The sequence below is a fragment of the Cucumis melo genome, chromosome 11 (assembly GCF_025177605.1).
Source record: "Cucumis melo cultivar AY chromosome 11, USDA_Cmelo_AY_1.0, whole genome shotgun sequence".
NCBI lineage: Eukaryota > Viridiplantae > Streptophyta > Magnoliopsida > Cucurbitales > Cucurbitaceae > Cucumis > Cucumis melo.
The window spans coordinates 22,769,938-22,784,151 of NC_066867.1; the positions used below are offsets into that span (position 1 = coordinate 22,769,938).

The 14,214-nt window shown below is 32.0% G+C and overlaps 1 protein-coding gene across 3 annotated transcripts; it reads right to left on the reverse strand.

Annotated features, from left to right (window-relative positions):
* Window positions 1-8,688, reverse strand: LOC107991489 (uncharacterized). Of its 3 annotated transcripts, none has more exons than XR_007815425.1 (5): window positions 5,110-5,525; window positions 1,486-4,455; window positions 1,312-1,399; window positions 830-1,222; window positions 1-715 (listed from the first exon to the last, which is right to left on the reverse strand). XR_007815425.1 is itself a non-coding variant. In XM_051079123.1 (5 exons), the coding sequence occupies exons 4-5, from the start codon at window positions 914-916 to the stop codon at window positions 93-95; spliced, it is 744 nt and encodes a 247-aa protein (XP_050935080.1). In that variant the 5' UTR covers window positions 917-1,222; window positions 1,312-1,399; window positions 1,486-4,455; window positions 8,569-8,688; the 3' UTR covers window positions 1-92. The 3 variants fall into 3 exon arrangements, 2 of the variants coding, with proteins under 2 accessions (XP_050935080.1, XP_050935079.1); XM_051079123.1 differs by lacking the exon at window positions 5,110-5,525 and adding an exon at window positions 8,569-8,688 and having other exon boundaries at window positions 1-749; XM_051079122.1 differs by having other exon boundaries at window positions 1-749; window positions 5,110-5,518.
* Window positions 8,689-14,214: the final 5,526 nt, after the last annotated feature.

The window sequence follows — 14,214 nt, forward strand, 5'->3', positions numbered from 1 at the left end:
TTTGTAGTAAGTGCTTTTGATTGTAAAATAATTAAATATGAATCAAAATGTTTAATACAATAATTTAACAATTTTCATTCAAAGAAAAAAAATTAATGTGTTCCACAACCTGGACGTCGACGATTTCTAGCTGGTTGTCGTCGTCGACTTTGAACTCTTTGTTGTTGTATTTTCTCCTGATTCTTTTGTTGTTGTTGCTCATCTGATTGCTCGGGTACTGCTTGCTCATCTGATTGCTCGGGTATCACTTGCTCATCTGATTGCTCGGGTACCGCTGCAGGCACTTCGTAGTACAAATATTCATTATGTTCTCCACGACCACGCCCGTGATCATGCATGTATGAAGACGATGGATCGCTCCCTAAATCATAGTATTGTTGCCCAAAGTTCGTTGATGATTGACCTGCCTCTGAATTGTAATATCCTCTTTCAAAGTCTGACGATTGACCGACTTTTGAATCATAATATGTCGTTCCAAATGTTGGCATCATCATTACTGGACAAACGTAACTATGCTCGCTTTGTGTCTGTGTCTGTGTCATGGGAGGTACTTCTTCCCCGTGTTGGTCAACTTCTTCCAATTGATCGGGCTCTTGCACTAGAGGACATCTCTTCTGAACTGGAGCAAGTACAATAGGGACATCGTACATATAATGGATGTTCTCCATGTACTGCTCGTTATCGTTGCATATATTTAGAACCTGTTGTAGATCATCTGCAACATTCCGAAGTCTAATATTATTCGATCTCTGTAAAATATTAAAATGAATTAGAAATCATTGAAAATAAATTTTTACTAAAAACAACTATACAATTTTTAAATGTATACCAGATGACTCATAGCAGCTCCCGGTTGGGTGATATAGAGCTTGCTAATGTTTTTGTACCAATGGATGTATTCTTGAGTTACATCCATATCAAACTGCTCAATTGGAGGTCCCGTAGCAGTAAACCTTCTGCGATTATGTCATCGCATCACTAAATGAGCAACTCTATCTGACCAATCAGCAGTCCTCAGGTCAATGTTGTGCAACAGTGGTTCAGTATTACAGTCACGTGGAACAGCTTGTTGAATACCGAACTGTCTAAGTACTCTATCAGGATGATGCCACTCACCAATGTAGAAACATATGAGAGGACTAATCGTTTGCTATATGTCGTGACCGTTTGTACAAAAATGTGGCAAGCTATCTATAACAGTTTTGTACGGCTCCCAGACAATCTGAAACAAATTGTATGAAACAAATAACGTACCTATATTGAGAACTTAAAAAAATATGGAACTTGAAATTGAAGTTCAGCATGACGTACCTGACTAGGTTGAAGAAGATCAAACATATACCTATACTGAGAGACTACATGTGTAGCCGATCTTGTCACACAAAATTGATCTCTCCATCTGTATTGTTGAACTAATATTTTAGATTTTAATTGAACTACGTATAAAAAGTTACTGTTAATCTAAATTAAATTGAAATAGCATACCTTGAACCATAAGCTCGACCGTGTAATTGATTAGGATTGACATGTAGGAGTTGCGGAGCCACTATTGGGAATCGTTCCCAAGCCCATATTTGTAACAATATTAGTGGCCCAGCTATTTCACGAACACCTTGTTTGGATGCCTTGCATAATTGTCTATACAACCATGCCAAACAGGCTCCACCCCAAGAATATCGCCCTGTGTGGTGCAGATTAGCTAAGAATGGTAGGAACATTAGGTGCACATAACGAGTTGATTTATCTGCAAAAATACTCCCACCCATCAACTATAAAATATATGTTCGTGCATAACGTGTGATAGTTTCCTCATCGGCATCGTTAGCTAATTCATGAAACTCTACCCCCAACCATGTTAAACTCAATCTCTGCCCCCTAATTTGTTCAGGAGGTGGGATCACACCAAGTAACTCTTGGCAAACATGCAACCAATCATCATGCATCTGACCGATAACGGGCTCGCCATCAGTCGGTAATCCCACCAAAACTTCCACATCCTGCAACGTAATTGTGCACTCTCCAACTGGCATGTAAAATGTATGCGTCTTCGGTCTCCATCTCTTCAGAAGTGCAGTGATCAGATGCCAGTCTAACTGGATGAACCCCAATCTGGCAAGCCCATAAAATCCTGAAGCACGTAGCAGTGGAAGTATGTTGCGGTGTAGTGGGATAGTACGTTGGACAACTGTCTCACGTCGTCTACAGTTTATCTCGGGTGTATTACGATCATCCCACACAGTTTCTGATCGGTGAATGTTCCGATCATATAAAACGTCAGGATCAATTGGTCCTCGGTTTAATGCCATTATCTATACAAAAAAAGTGTCATTAAAGAAAGATGTCTAACTATCAGGTGCCAGTCTCCTTAACAAAGTACAGCTCCGTCGGTTATGACCAAGTTGGCTACAGAATGAGCATCGTTGTTGAGCACTTTGTTATGTCCAATCCATCTCGTTGTGATAACGTGAAGTCTTTGGTCTACCTAATTTTCTCAACAATGATGGATCGACAGTAAGACAGACATACTTGTAGGTGTGATCCAATAATCTTCATGCGGTACAGGTTGAAATTGAGGCACATAGCATGCAGCGTAAGTTGATATTTTATAATAGTCCTCAACAAAGTCTTCATAGTTCATGTTAAACTGTGAACAAACCGCCATAAAATGCAAGCATGAAATACCAAAGGCTTGCCACTTGTTAGACGAACAGTACCGCTCAGAAGCACTTAGCCTCAATATTTGGATATTTCCTCCTTTAGAATTTAATTCGTGACGTCCAGTTTTTAATGAAATATGCCTTCAGATTGATCATATGATTGTACTTCATGCTTACTAGATCTTACAGACCATTTTAATATTTTCTGAAGTGCGTACCTGAAAATTGATGCAACATGCACATCATAAGATCTATTACCAACTGTGAAGTTGAAAAATCCATACCCGGTATATTTATCTCCACGTTCCAACGCAACTTTTATTTCCTTTATCCTTTTTTCAAAGGAACTCACACATTTAAAGAATGTAATTTGAGCTTAGCATTTATCGGCAACATTCGAGCTCCTTTGAAAACTTCGTTCATGCACTATGATAGATTTGTTGTCATTCACCCGTATCGAAATCCTCCGTCATATGCTTGAGTCCACTTCTCTATAGCAATGTCATCAAAAAAAACTCATGCATCTACTGTTTATTCTCATTAGATCCTGAATGGCTTTATCAAACTTTCAGATCTGAAATTGACACCCGACACGGTAAGCATAATTCTTCAATGGTGTGAATTTATATCTTTTGTAGAAATTACTGACAACATGGCGTAAACAGAATCTATGATGACAATTCGCTCATGTCCATCCATTATCTGGATTGTTAACCGCCGATATAATGCCAGCATGTCGATCGGAAAGTAAGCATACCTCGTCATGGGTCACAATTTGTTTTAGATGTCGTAAAAACCATCCCCATGAATCTGCAGACTCTTCTTCAACAATAGCAAATGCTAATGGTAGAAGATGACCATTTGAATCAATAGATGTAGCAATTAATAACTTTCCTCGATACTTGCCATACAGGTGAGTGCCGTCGATTTGAATAAGTGGCCTACATCTACTAAAGGCTTCTTTATAGGGACCAAATGCCCAAAATACCGATGGTAAGATGACATGACCTTCGATAGGTGTGACCTGTACCCTCCATTCAACAAGTGTTCCAGGATTGGTATGCTTTACCATATACAACCACCTAGGTAATAATTTGTACGACTCATCCCAATCGCCAAACACTTTGGCTACTGCTTTTTTTTTTACCATCCCAAGCCCTACGGTAAGAAACATAGTAGCCAAACTTTTCCTTGATCATGGATTGCAGTGACGCAACACTTATTGATGGTTTTTCTCTGACAAATTCAAAAAACTCTCGTACAAGCATTGAAGAATCCAATTGCACATGACTTTGACTAAGTTCTGAGTAAAAGCAAGTATGTTGGTCAGATAACTTTGTGATCTCAAATAAACCATGAGATTTTTTCATTATTGCACGAAGTCTCCATTTGCAACCTTTGTTCGACTTCTTACATCGGATGACCCACTTTGTCGGCGTAGACTCTACTACTTCATATGGTGCGTGACTCTTAATAGCAAAGCACTTAACCATATGTTGCAACATTTCTTTATTTTCACAAATCATTCCCATGTACAATTTGGTGTTGTCGATCACCATTGGAACTATAATTGGATCGTGTTCTTGAATGTCATCTACTGCATCCATGTCTAAATTAGTGAATGTATTGGATGGAACTTCATATTCACAACCATCAAAATCCATCTCTTCAAATTCGTCATCAGTTTTTGTTCTAAACTCTGTGTATTCGTTGGTAGCTACCATTTCTTCTTCATGGCATACTGGTGGTGCATCTGACTCCGGGTCAACATCAACATATTCTTCAACATATCTGGGTTCTACATTTAAGTTTATGGTCAAATTTACCATACTCGCAGTCACATACTCATAGTCAATATTATTTAATTTGGAAGATTCATATCATGAAATAAAATCATAGTCATGCATAAGAAATTAAAATATAAACTAAACAGTTTATAGAATATATTCCATTTTATTAGCCCATAAATAATAACTATCAATCTTTTTAAATAGTTTTTTTTTCTTGTAATTTTTTTTACAGTTAACTTTCATACCATCAAAGTTTGATTTTTACATAACTAAATGCATTTTAAAATGAAATAAAAATAATAAAATGTTTTTAACAATTTAAAAAACATCATCATAAATACTTAAACAGGAGGTCTAAGATTTAGGATTATTTGTTAAAAAATCTGTCTTCAAGACATCTCATTTTCTTTCTCTAGGAATATGCCAATTTGGTTGTTACGTTTAACATAGAAGGATTATCCTAATTTATTTAATTTTAGCCTATGTGGCACCGTATTTGATTAATGCAAGTATGCTTTTGTTTTAGGGGATAAAAATATCAAGTTAATGATTTTGGTAAACTAAACATACATATTAAATAAATTCGACAATAACACAAAATTTGATAATATAATACAATAATATATTCAAATAAAAGTTACATTTACAAATAAATTTCATACCTAGATTTGTGGAAGAGGAAAATAATGAAAGATATGATGGAGAATGAAATATGATAAGATGAATTCTTTTTTAGAACACTCGAGAGGAGGTTGAGAGGAGAAGAAGAGGGGAGAAATTTTTTGTGAAGGAGAAGAAGAATGGAGGATATGTGAAGGAGAAGAAGAAAAATGGCCAATTTAAATTGTTATGGGAATCATCTCCACCGTCGGTTTTTCTGCCAACATCCATCTCCACCCCTCCTTTTCCTCCTTCTTTTCCTCCTTTTTCTGGCGCTCTGGCACGCGACAGTGGTCACGGGTTGGTATGAGGGCGAGTTCAAAACTCGCCCTCTTTCCTTTTTTTTCTTTTTCTTAAATGCATGAGGGCGAGTCTAGACTCGCCCTCTTTTCTATTTTTTTTAAATACATGAGGGCGAGTTTCAAAACTCGCCCTATTAAAAAAATTAAAAAAAAAACTGCATTTTGATAATAAGTTTGAAAACAACAGTATTTTGATAATAAGTTTGAAAAAGAACATTATTTTGATAATTTGTCCTTTGACAATTCACCTTTAATTTCTTTTTTAATTAATCAAACTTTTGATATTATTTTTCATCTTTTAATCTTTGCTCGCACATCGACATTTACACCGATAGTTTACAATATATATCTAAATGTTGCTTTCCTTTATAGAAATAATAAGTAGAAAGGGTCAATGGTAGTATAATTCAACAATAATAAGTTTTATTAATTAATTATATCAAATTTGGTAGATGGTTAAAAGTTTCTCATATAATTCGAACCGTTGATATTTGTATTTTGAATATTGAATCTATATACATAGTACATATATAATTTAGGTTAATTTTCATAAATATAACAAAACACCAAAATATTTACGGCTTTGGTTACAAAATCAAAATGTCCATGAGTCAATCAGTTTTCTTTTTCTTTCTGCTGTCTTTCTTCTCTTCTTTTACAATTTTTCTTTCTTTTATATTGTTTTCAATCAATCATAAAATCACCAAATGTAAATTGGTACACGATCTGAACAAAAACCGTTGGATATTAGTTTAGATTTGGGTACCAAATATAAAAGATCTTGAAAAAAGATGATATTTGTATAGATTTGGGTAGCCAAATTTAAACTCGTGTACCAAAGAATTTTGAAAAAAATTGATCGTACAACTAAATCTAACCCAAATCTAAGCGATCCTATAGCCAAAGGTAAACGATCGTGTTAGGCAAAGGTAAACGATGTACCAAAGAATCTTGAAAAAAGTTTTTTAGATTTCTTCAAAATTAAATGGTCGTGTAGACAAATCTAAACGATCAATCGTGAAAAAAAAATCGTTTAAATTTGGCTACTAGATTTGAATAGTCAAATCCAAACGATCATGTACCAACAATCTTTTAAAAAAATCGGCAAATCTAAACGATCGTGTACCAATCTTGAAAAAAAATCATTTGAATTGTGTAATCAAATCTAAACATTGTTGGATATAACATCGTGTATCAAATATATACGTGCGCTAATGGCCAATGCATCATGTGTTGACTGGAGATTTTTGGGTACGTGGGTTTTTTTTATTTTTGAAATTGTTAAATATTTTACAGGTTTGTTATATTTTTAAAAAATCTTTGTAATTAATTAATTAATTAATTTTATTGTGTTTATATATTTTGTTAGGATGGGTGAGCTTTAGCGTAAGGTTAAATGTGAAGCAAAGTTGGATTGGATCATGCGCGTGTTTGGTTGGTTGTCAAAAGTTTTATGTATTTGTTAGAAAGAGATGGAGATAGAGATGGGTGTTTTCACAATGGTGCCTTTCACTTTCATACCCACATTTCCCTTTTTCTTTTCTGCTTTTATTTTCTTATTATCCAACACCAAAAATGATCATATCCTTTAAAACCCAAAACAATATATTATTTTAGGAGTGAAACAATTTCGTTAACCATCTATTTTAAAATCCAACCTTCAGTATGTGCTTTTCAAATGATTTCTAACCCCGGAACACCTTGGGCATGAAAATCTAGCTAAACCTAACTTCATCTTCGTACTTTAATAACTTGTTTTCACTTTTGTGCTCATATCGAACTTAAGCATTGGAGTATCTATTGCAAATACTAATGTGTTATATTTTCTTGTTTTAAAAGTAATCTTTTTCTCAAATTATAAATTTATGTTTGATGGCAACTAAAATTGGGGTAAGTTCACTTGATCAAATTTTACGATCAACACATATATTAATATATATGAGAAATCAATGATAAAATGTAGGAATTTTATTTATTTAAAGTGATTTTTCGTCTTTTGGTATGCTTCTACTTTTTTCTTTTTTAACTTTTTAGCTTTATTGTTCTGATCGACTCAATTTGAGAAGAATTGTGATTAATGCTTTCCATATGTTGATAGGAATTTGGAAAAAAAAAATTAATTTAGGTGAGTTTAAAATAATATAATTATTAGTTTTAACTTTTAAGATTTTAATGATACAATTATCATACTTTTTATAATTGTTTAGTTAAAAATATATTTAAATTAAGTAAACTTTTTTCAACTAATATTTTAGGGGCTGTTTGGCCCTCAAATTATTAAGGGGTGAAGTAGGCTATTTTAGCCCACTCCATATTTGCTCAAGAGTTATTATAATTCGAGGTTAGGATTTTGACTATTATACTCATTCCTCTATTTCTCTTTTGTTACGATTCCTCGCTCCTCCATTTTCTTCTCTGTCACTATCTCTCACGCCCCGATTTCTCCTTTTATCACTATTCCTCACTCCTCCAAAGGTTATTATATATTTCACAAATTTTAATTATGCCACAAAAAATTCATCTAATGAATTTTGTTAGGAAAAAATAAATTATAAAAAATATATTTACAAAAATAAGTACACATTGTTGGTATATATAGTAACTTTTAGTTCTTTTAAATCTTTTTTAGTCTTACTTTCATGTCCTTAGGATCCCTCTGAATCATATGTGATATCGGTTCATTCATGTCTCCCTCCTAAACTCAAGGCATTACACCAACATACTATTTGAACTTAACAGTGAAAGAAGGTTTGGGAGTATTTTCTTTTTTACTTCACTTATTTCAATATCTTTGTGTTTTACAACGATGGTAAAGTTCATCAAAATTTAAAGTGTTTAGAAATGATAGTTAGAGCGGTGATTTTAACAAAAAAAAAAAAAAAAAACCATTAAAGAAAAGTGATTTGATAGGAGAAAAAAAATGATTTTTGACCATCTCAAAATCACTATCAACACACCCTTAATAATATTTCAAAAATTTAAAACTAAACAAAGAAAATATAGATAAAACTCTAGATTATTGGTAAACAAAACAAACTTGAGATTATAAATAGGTTAATTTTCATAAATATAACAAAACATCATAATATTTACGACCCGTGTAACAAAATCAAAAAGCTTAGGAAGCGAGTAAAATAATTTCATAAATTTCAGAATTACCTTTAATATTGCGGATGATTTGTCATTTCTCTTTTTTGCAATTTATTCATCTTCTCTTCCAGTTTCTTCAGCTCCTCTTCCAGATTTTTTTTCTTTCTTCATCTTCTCTTTGTTTCTTCCAGTTGTAAGAAATTGTTGGAGTTAATAATAAGAACAATGAGTTGTAGGCAATGATAGTTATTTGATCTTCTTAGATAGACGTAGATAGTGACATATCACTTTCATCTATTGTTTTATTATCTTGTTTTTCATCTTCAGCTGCTTCTTCATCTTGTCCATATTTATATTCATCTGTTTGAATGTAACAAAAAAAATGTTGTCAAAATGATTGTACAAGAAAATGTAAACGAATGTGCAAAAAAATGTACACGATTGCGTAAAAGTTTAAACGATCGTTTACCATTGTCAACACGATCGTTTAGTATGGTCAACACAATCATTTAGATTTGAAAACTTTTTTCATCGTTTAAAAAGAACTACACAATCATGAGGATATGATCTAAACGATCGCTTACGAAGTCAACATGATCGTTTAGATTTGAAACCCTTTTCCCATCTTTTCAAACGAGATTTGCGGAGAAATTTGGTTCGTGGAGTTGAACTTGTGTTGATGTTGTATTTATGTTGATTTGATGTGATGTGGTTCGATCTTTAGAATTTGATCCTCTGCTTCTCTTTCGACTAGATGTTTATGCTATGCTTGATTTAAGGAAGCGGAGGACACGATGTTCTTAAAGTTAGAGTCTTGGAAGAAAGCTTGTATCTTCAAAGGAACTTCAATCTTCGAGGGTGGTCAACTTTAGGAGTTGAGGAGTCTTCTAGCTCTTTGGAGAATTCTCTCTGGACCTTATGGAGTTAAAAATGTCCAACCCCACAAATGAAAAAGAATTCTCTATTTATAGAGTTCCTTGTGACTTTTATGGACTTGGGTCTGGTCTAGTCCATGAACCATACGCATGGACTCAATCACATGATTTGGGTCATATTTAATTTTTGGGCTAAATTAAGTTTATTTTTTTTTGGCTCAATTGAATTTTAGGCAAAGTAAATAATATTTAATTGAACCAAAATAATTAATTTGATAAAATTGTCATAATAAAGACATGTGTTGTCCAATTTGTCTTTAAATTTAATTTGGGATACATGTCAACTTTAGTTAATCCCAAATACAATTAATTTAGTAAATTACATAGAAATTTGTAATTTGTTCCAAAATTTCTTATTCAACACCATCATTTAAAAAGAATTACACGATTGTGTGGATATGATCTACACGATCGCTTATCATAATCAAAGCAATCGTTTAGCATGGTCAACATGATCATTTAGATTTGAGGCTCTTTTCCCATCATGTAAAAGGTACACGATCGTGTGGATATGATCTAAACGATCGCTTAGCATAATCAACACTATCATTTTAGATGTGAAACATTTTTCTCATCGTTAAAAAGAATTACACAATTGTGTTGATACTACCTACACGATTATGTATCTTTTCCTACATGAACGCATATCATGATCGTTTAGAAGAAGAGTTACACGTGCGCGTGTGACAAATTAATCACATGTTGATTGGAAAAAATATTTTTGGTATTTTTCATTGTGAGTGTGGGCTTTTTCTATTTTCTAAGTTATTGTATACAGTAAAAATATTTTTTCAGTTTGTTACATTTTAAAAAAAATCCTTATAAATATTCAAAAATAGAAACATTTAAACAAAACCAGTTGTCTAATAGAGACTTCTTTTTCTAGTTACATATTATGTTGTAAATGTGGTTGTTTTTAAATATAATAAAATGAACGAAAATGTTTATAAAAAATTTGAAATCTATCCATAATAGATGATAAATGATGGGTAGATTTTAAAATATTATTATATTTTTGTAAATACTTTCATCAATTTTAATTTGAAACGATTTTTACGAAAATATTTAAATTTTATTTATTCTAATATAGTATTTATTAGTGATAGCAATAATGATGATGATCAATAATTTTTGGCCTCTTCAATGCCACATTTTCTTTGAATTATTCACCCTTTTCTTTCTTTTTGATCTTTTTCTTTTTCAACCATAGTCAAAGGAAGAATTAAATAGTCAGGTTGAAAATGATAATTAGCATTTTATTTACATAGTTATATTTAATTTAGTTGTATTACATGTGAATTGTATTGATGCTAAAATTTAGACAGCTGCAACAAATTTGTACTCAGTGGAAGAATACAATCTACAAATAAAAAGATCATGCTAGTGTAGTATTAGCCATACGCACGTTCTGATCTTCAGAAACTCAAAAAGTCAATAGGTGAGGCTTAAAATAAAAACTTTTGTAGTGGAGAGTTAAGTTTCTTGATCTTCTAAAGCTACCATCCTACAGTTATAGACATCATTTGTGCTTGAAAAGATTATAAAACTCTAATTCATGATTATTCTAAAATAAGTCTACATAATAATTAACATGCAAGATTTAATCATGGATATGAAAAACTAAAATCTATAGAGCATTAAAATTATGTAGAACGTAAGTAGCTTATAACATGCAAAAAATATATATATGGTTTGTGATCTTCCTCAAATGAGATTTTGGGCAAATCTTTACTATCAGCTGGCCAGTGAAGAATAGGAGAGGTTGAAGAGGTATAGTATTTTATAGATCATGACCTTCTATTTACTAGTTGATGATTCCCATAATTCCCTTGGATTAATAATATGTTGATTTCCTACTCGGCATATATACCACACACTTAGATATGGAAAGTAAGGGGCTTATCATCAAGATCATACATACGCCCATTAATTGGTTACTTGGCTAATCCAAACCAACCTTAATCTATTCATTAAAACATTGCATTATTGAAAACTTTATGTAAAACTATTAAATTAAATATTGGGTCGGTAATTTCTTTCATTTCGAGTACTGTGATAGTAATTAATGTGAAACATGCATGTGATTGATATTTGCATATTCACAACTGTGATGCTGTTGCCTACCTTAGCTTCTTCAAAGTGCAAGAGTGAAATTAAAATAAATATAGAAAACATCGTCAATTTATCAACAAAAACTTTATTTTATAGGAAGGAAGTAGGAAACTATAAAACAAATTTATGTACTTTGGATTCTGTCTACTTTGGTCTAAACATAAAATTCATAACACAATTAGTTAAAGTTTATGAATATTATTCTATCCCATGCCATCCCTCATATAATAAAACATTTTTCAATCTTCTTTTCAAGAATGTGTCCATGTTTTGTAAATGAAAGATCACAAGTCTACTTTTAAAAAAATAACTACAAAATTTGTAGTTACTAGTACTACATATTTAGACTTTGTTGACACACAATTTTTTTTATTATTATTTTGTTCATGCTCATGGCTGAAAACAGTCAATAAAACTTCAATTTATAACTTAAAATATATTTTAAAATTCGAAATACACATACTGACGGTTATAAAACCCTAAGTTGACACATTCAACAAAAGAATATGTAAGCTTTTGATTTTGAACCTTTTTAAGGAGTAGTCTGTCATTAATATCATTACTTAAATGTGAATAGAACACACTTAGTTTTTTTATGACAATCTAATTAATTTACTTGGTTATGACACAAGAGTAAAGTTTGCATGATATAATAAGGGAGAGAGAAAACACTACATATTTATTATATTTTTCTTTCCAATTTAACCATTGTTGTGCGAAAGGTTGAACTATTCAACCTTTGACGACAATCACAATTATATTTTATCCACTCAAATATACTTGAATTCATAATTTATGCCTTGGTAAACAAATTGAGTATGTAATACATATAGGCATACTGTATATTAAGCGGCCTATATATGTATTATGCTCCTATATATTATTCATGTATACGTATTATGTTCCTATATATTATTCATGCTCCTTGCACCAAATTATCACTTCATCGTTTTGTTCAACTATTAGGAACATAATTGAAACGTTGAGTTAACAAACCCGCTGTATAACTACAGATATAAATTTGTAACTTTTAGCCTAGTTACACTCTCGTTAATAGTCAGCCAAGTTCTTAACTTTCTTCTCTACTTGTAGTTTGTTTTTGTGTATTCTCTTAGAAAGAACTTTATGAATGTGTGATAATTATATTTGTTTGTAAGTAGTTGTCAATATTATAAATATACATGCTTTAGGTCTTTGTCATGTGATGATGCGGTTGGAGTAAGAGTACACAATGATCACTACAATTTTTGAATACAAAATTTGAAAATTATGTCTCTCTCTCTCTCTCTCTCTCTCTCTCTAGCTTTAGCTTCGTACCACGCTCAATCCCTATCATCAACTTGCTTTGCTTCCCCATGCTATGCCTCATTATAATTTCAACAAACAACACATAACCCTCTTTTCTTTTTCCCTTCAGTTACATATGCATTCACTTCATTGTCCTTATTTCTTAATATCAACTTGTTTTTAGTTATTTCTTCCTATTTATCTTTTCATAATTTGAGAAAGTAGGAGTTGAGTCAACTCTTTCTACTCTTAGTTCGAGTTGAGTGAACTCTCTCTAATAGTGTGTTAGCTACGTCCACGGGACAATAAGAGAAAGTACTAAGTTATTGATCATAACGCTACATTCCAAATATTACAACTCTCTCAACTTCATAATTGTACAAAGTTCACAAGTTCATTAATTCTTCACTCTAAACACCAATATTGTAGAGCTTAATCATCGAAAGGGTAGTTGAATTCTAAGAAGGAATTCTCGAGTTTAGTGTATATGTGGAGATGTTCGTGAGTCAACATGAAATGGACATAATATAGAAGAGACGTAAGAGTACTCTAATTGTTTTGTTGATTTTTGAATCTTATTGTCATTGTCCTTTCCTAAATACTAATATCTTATGATTTTTCCCAATTACTGATTAATAAATAAAATGTCCTCTGAAATTAGTTATCCTATTTTATTTGGGTTGACAAATTGCAAAAACCATCCCCTACAAAATATGGAGGGTAGCTGCATAATTACATTCTCAAATTTCTAATAACAACAATGGGACCCTTAAACTTCTAAAAATGTTAAAATTGGACCCTCAATCTTACAATACATGTAAAAATTGGACTCACACATGATAAAAGTTAAATCCTCTACGATTATGTAAGTTATTTTAAAATTTGGATAAGTTTGAGGGCTCAATTTTTAATTTTGAAAGTTTAAAAGTATAATTACGAAGAACGTAGATATCAAGCACTAGAAGCAATTGGATCATATATTATCCTAATTACACTAATTTAGAGGATTAAACATAATTTCAAATATGAACAAAAATAGAATTTGAGAAATTATACCTTACGTAGCTCAAATCTTTATTTGTTATTGTTGTAGTTGATCATGAATCTAAGGACAAAAACCTAAGTTTTCTCTACTAATCTTTGGACTTAGAACTCAGTTGTACGTGGGACCGGTGATCAACTTTGCACAATTTTTGAGTAAAAAAGAAGCTATGAACACTTATGGTACTTTTCCTCCAACAAAACTCACTAAAGTTTCGTCATACTTCACAATCAAATTGTGTAATTATATTGGGAAAAGACATGCAAATCTGATTTGCAATTTAATTTTACACTTGACCATCACAAAGTCTTAACAATGACTAAGTAAGTGGATTTGGTG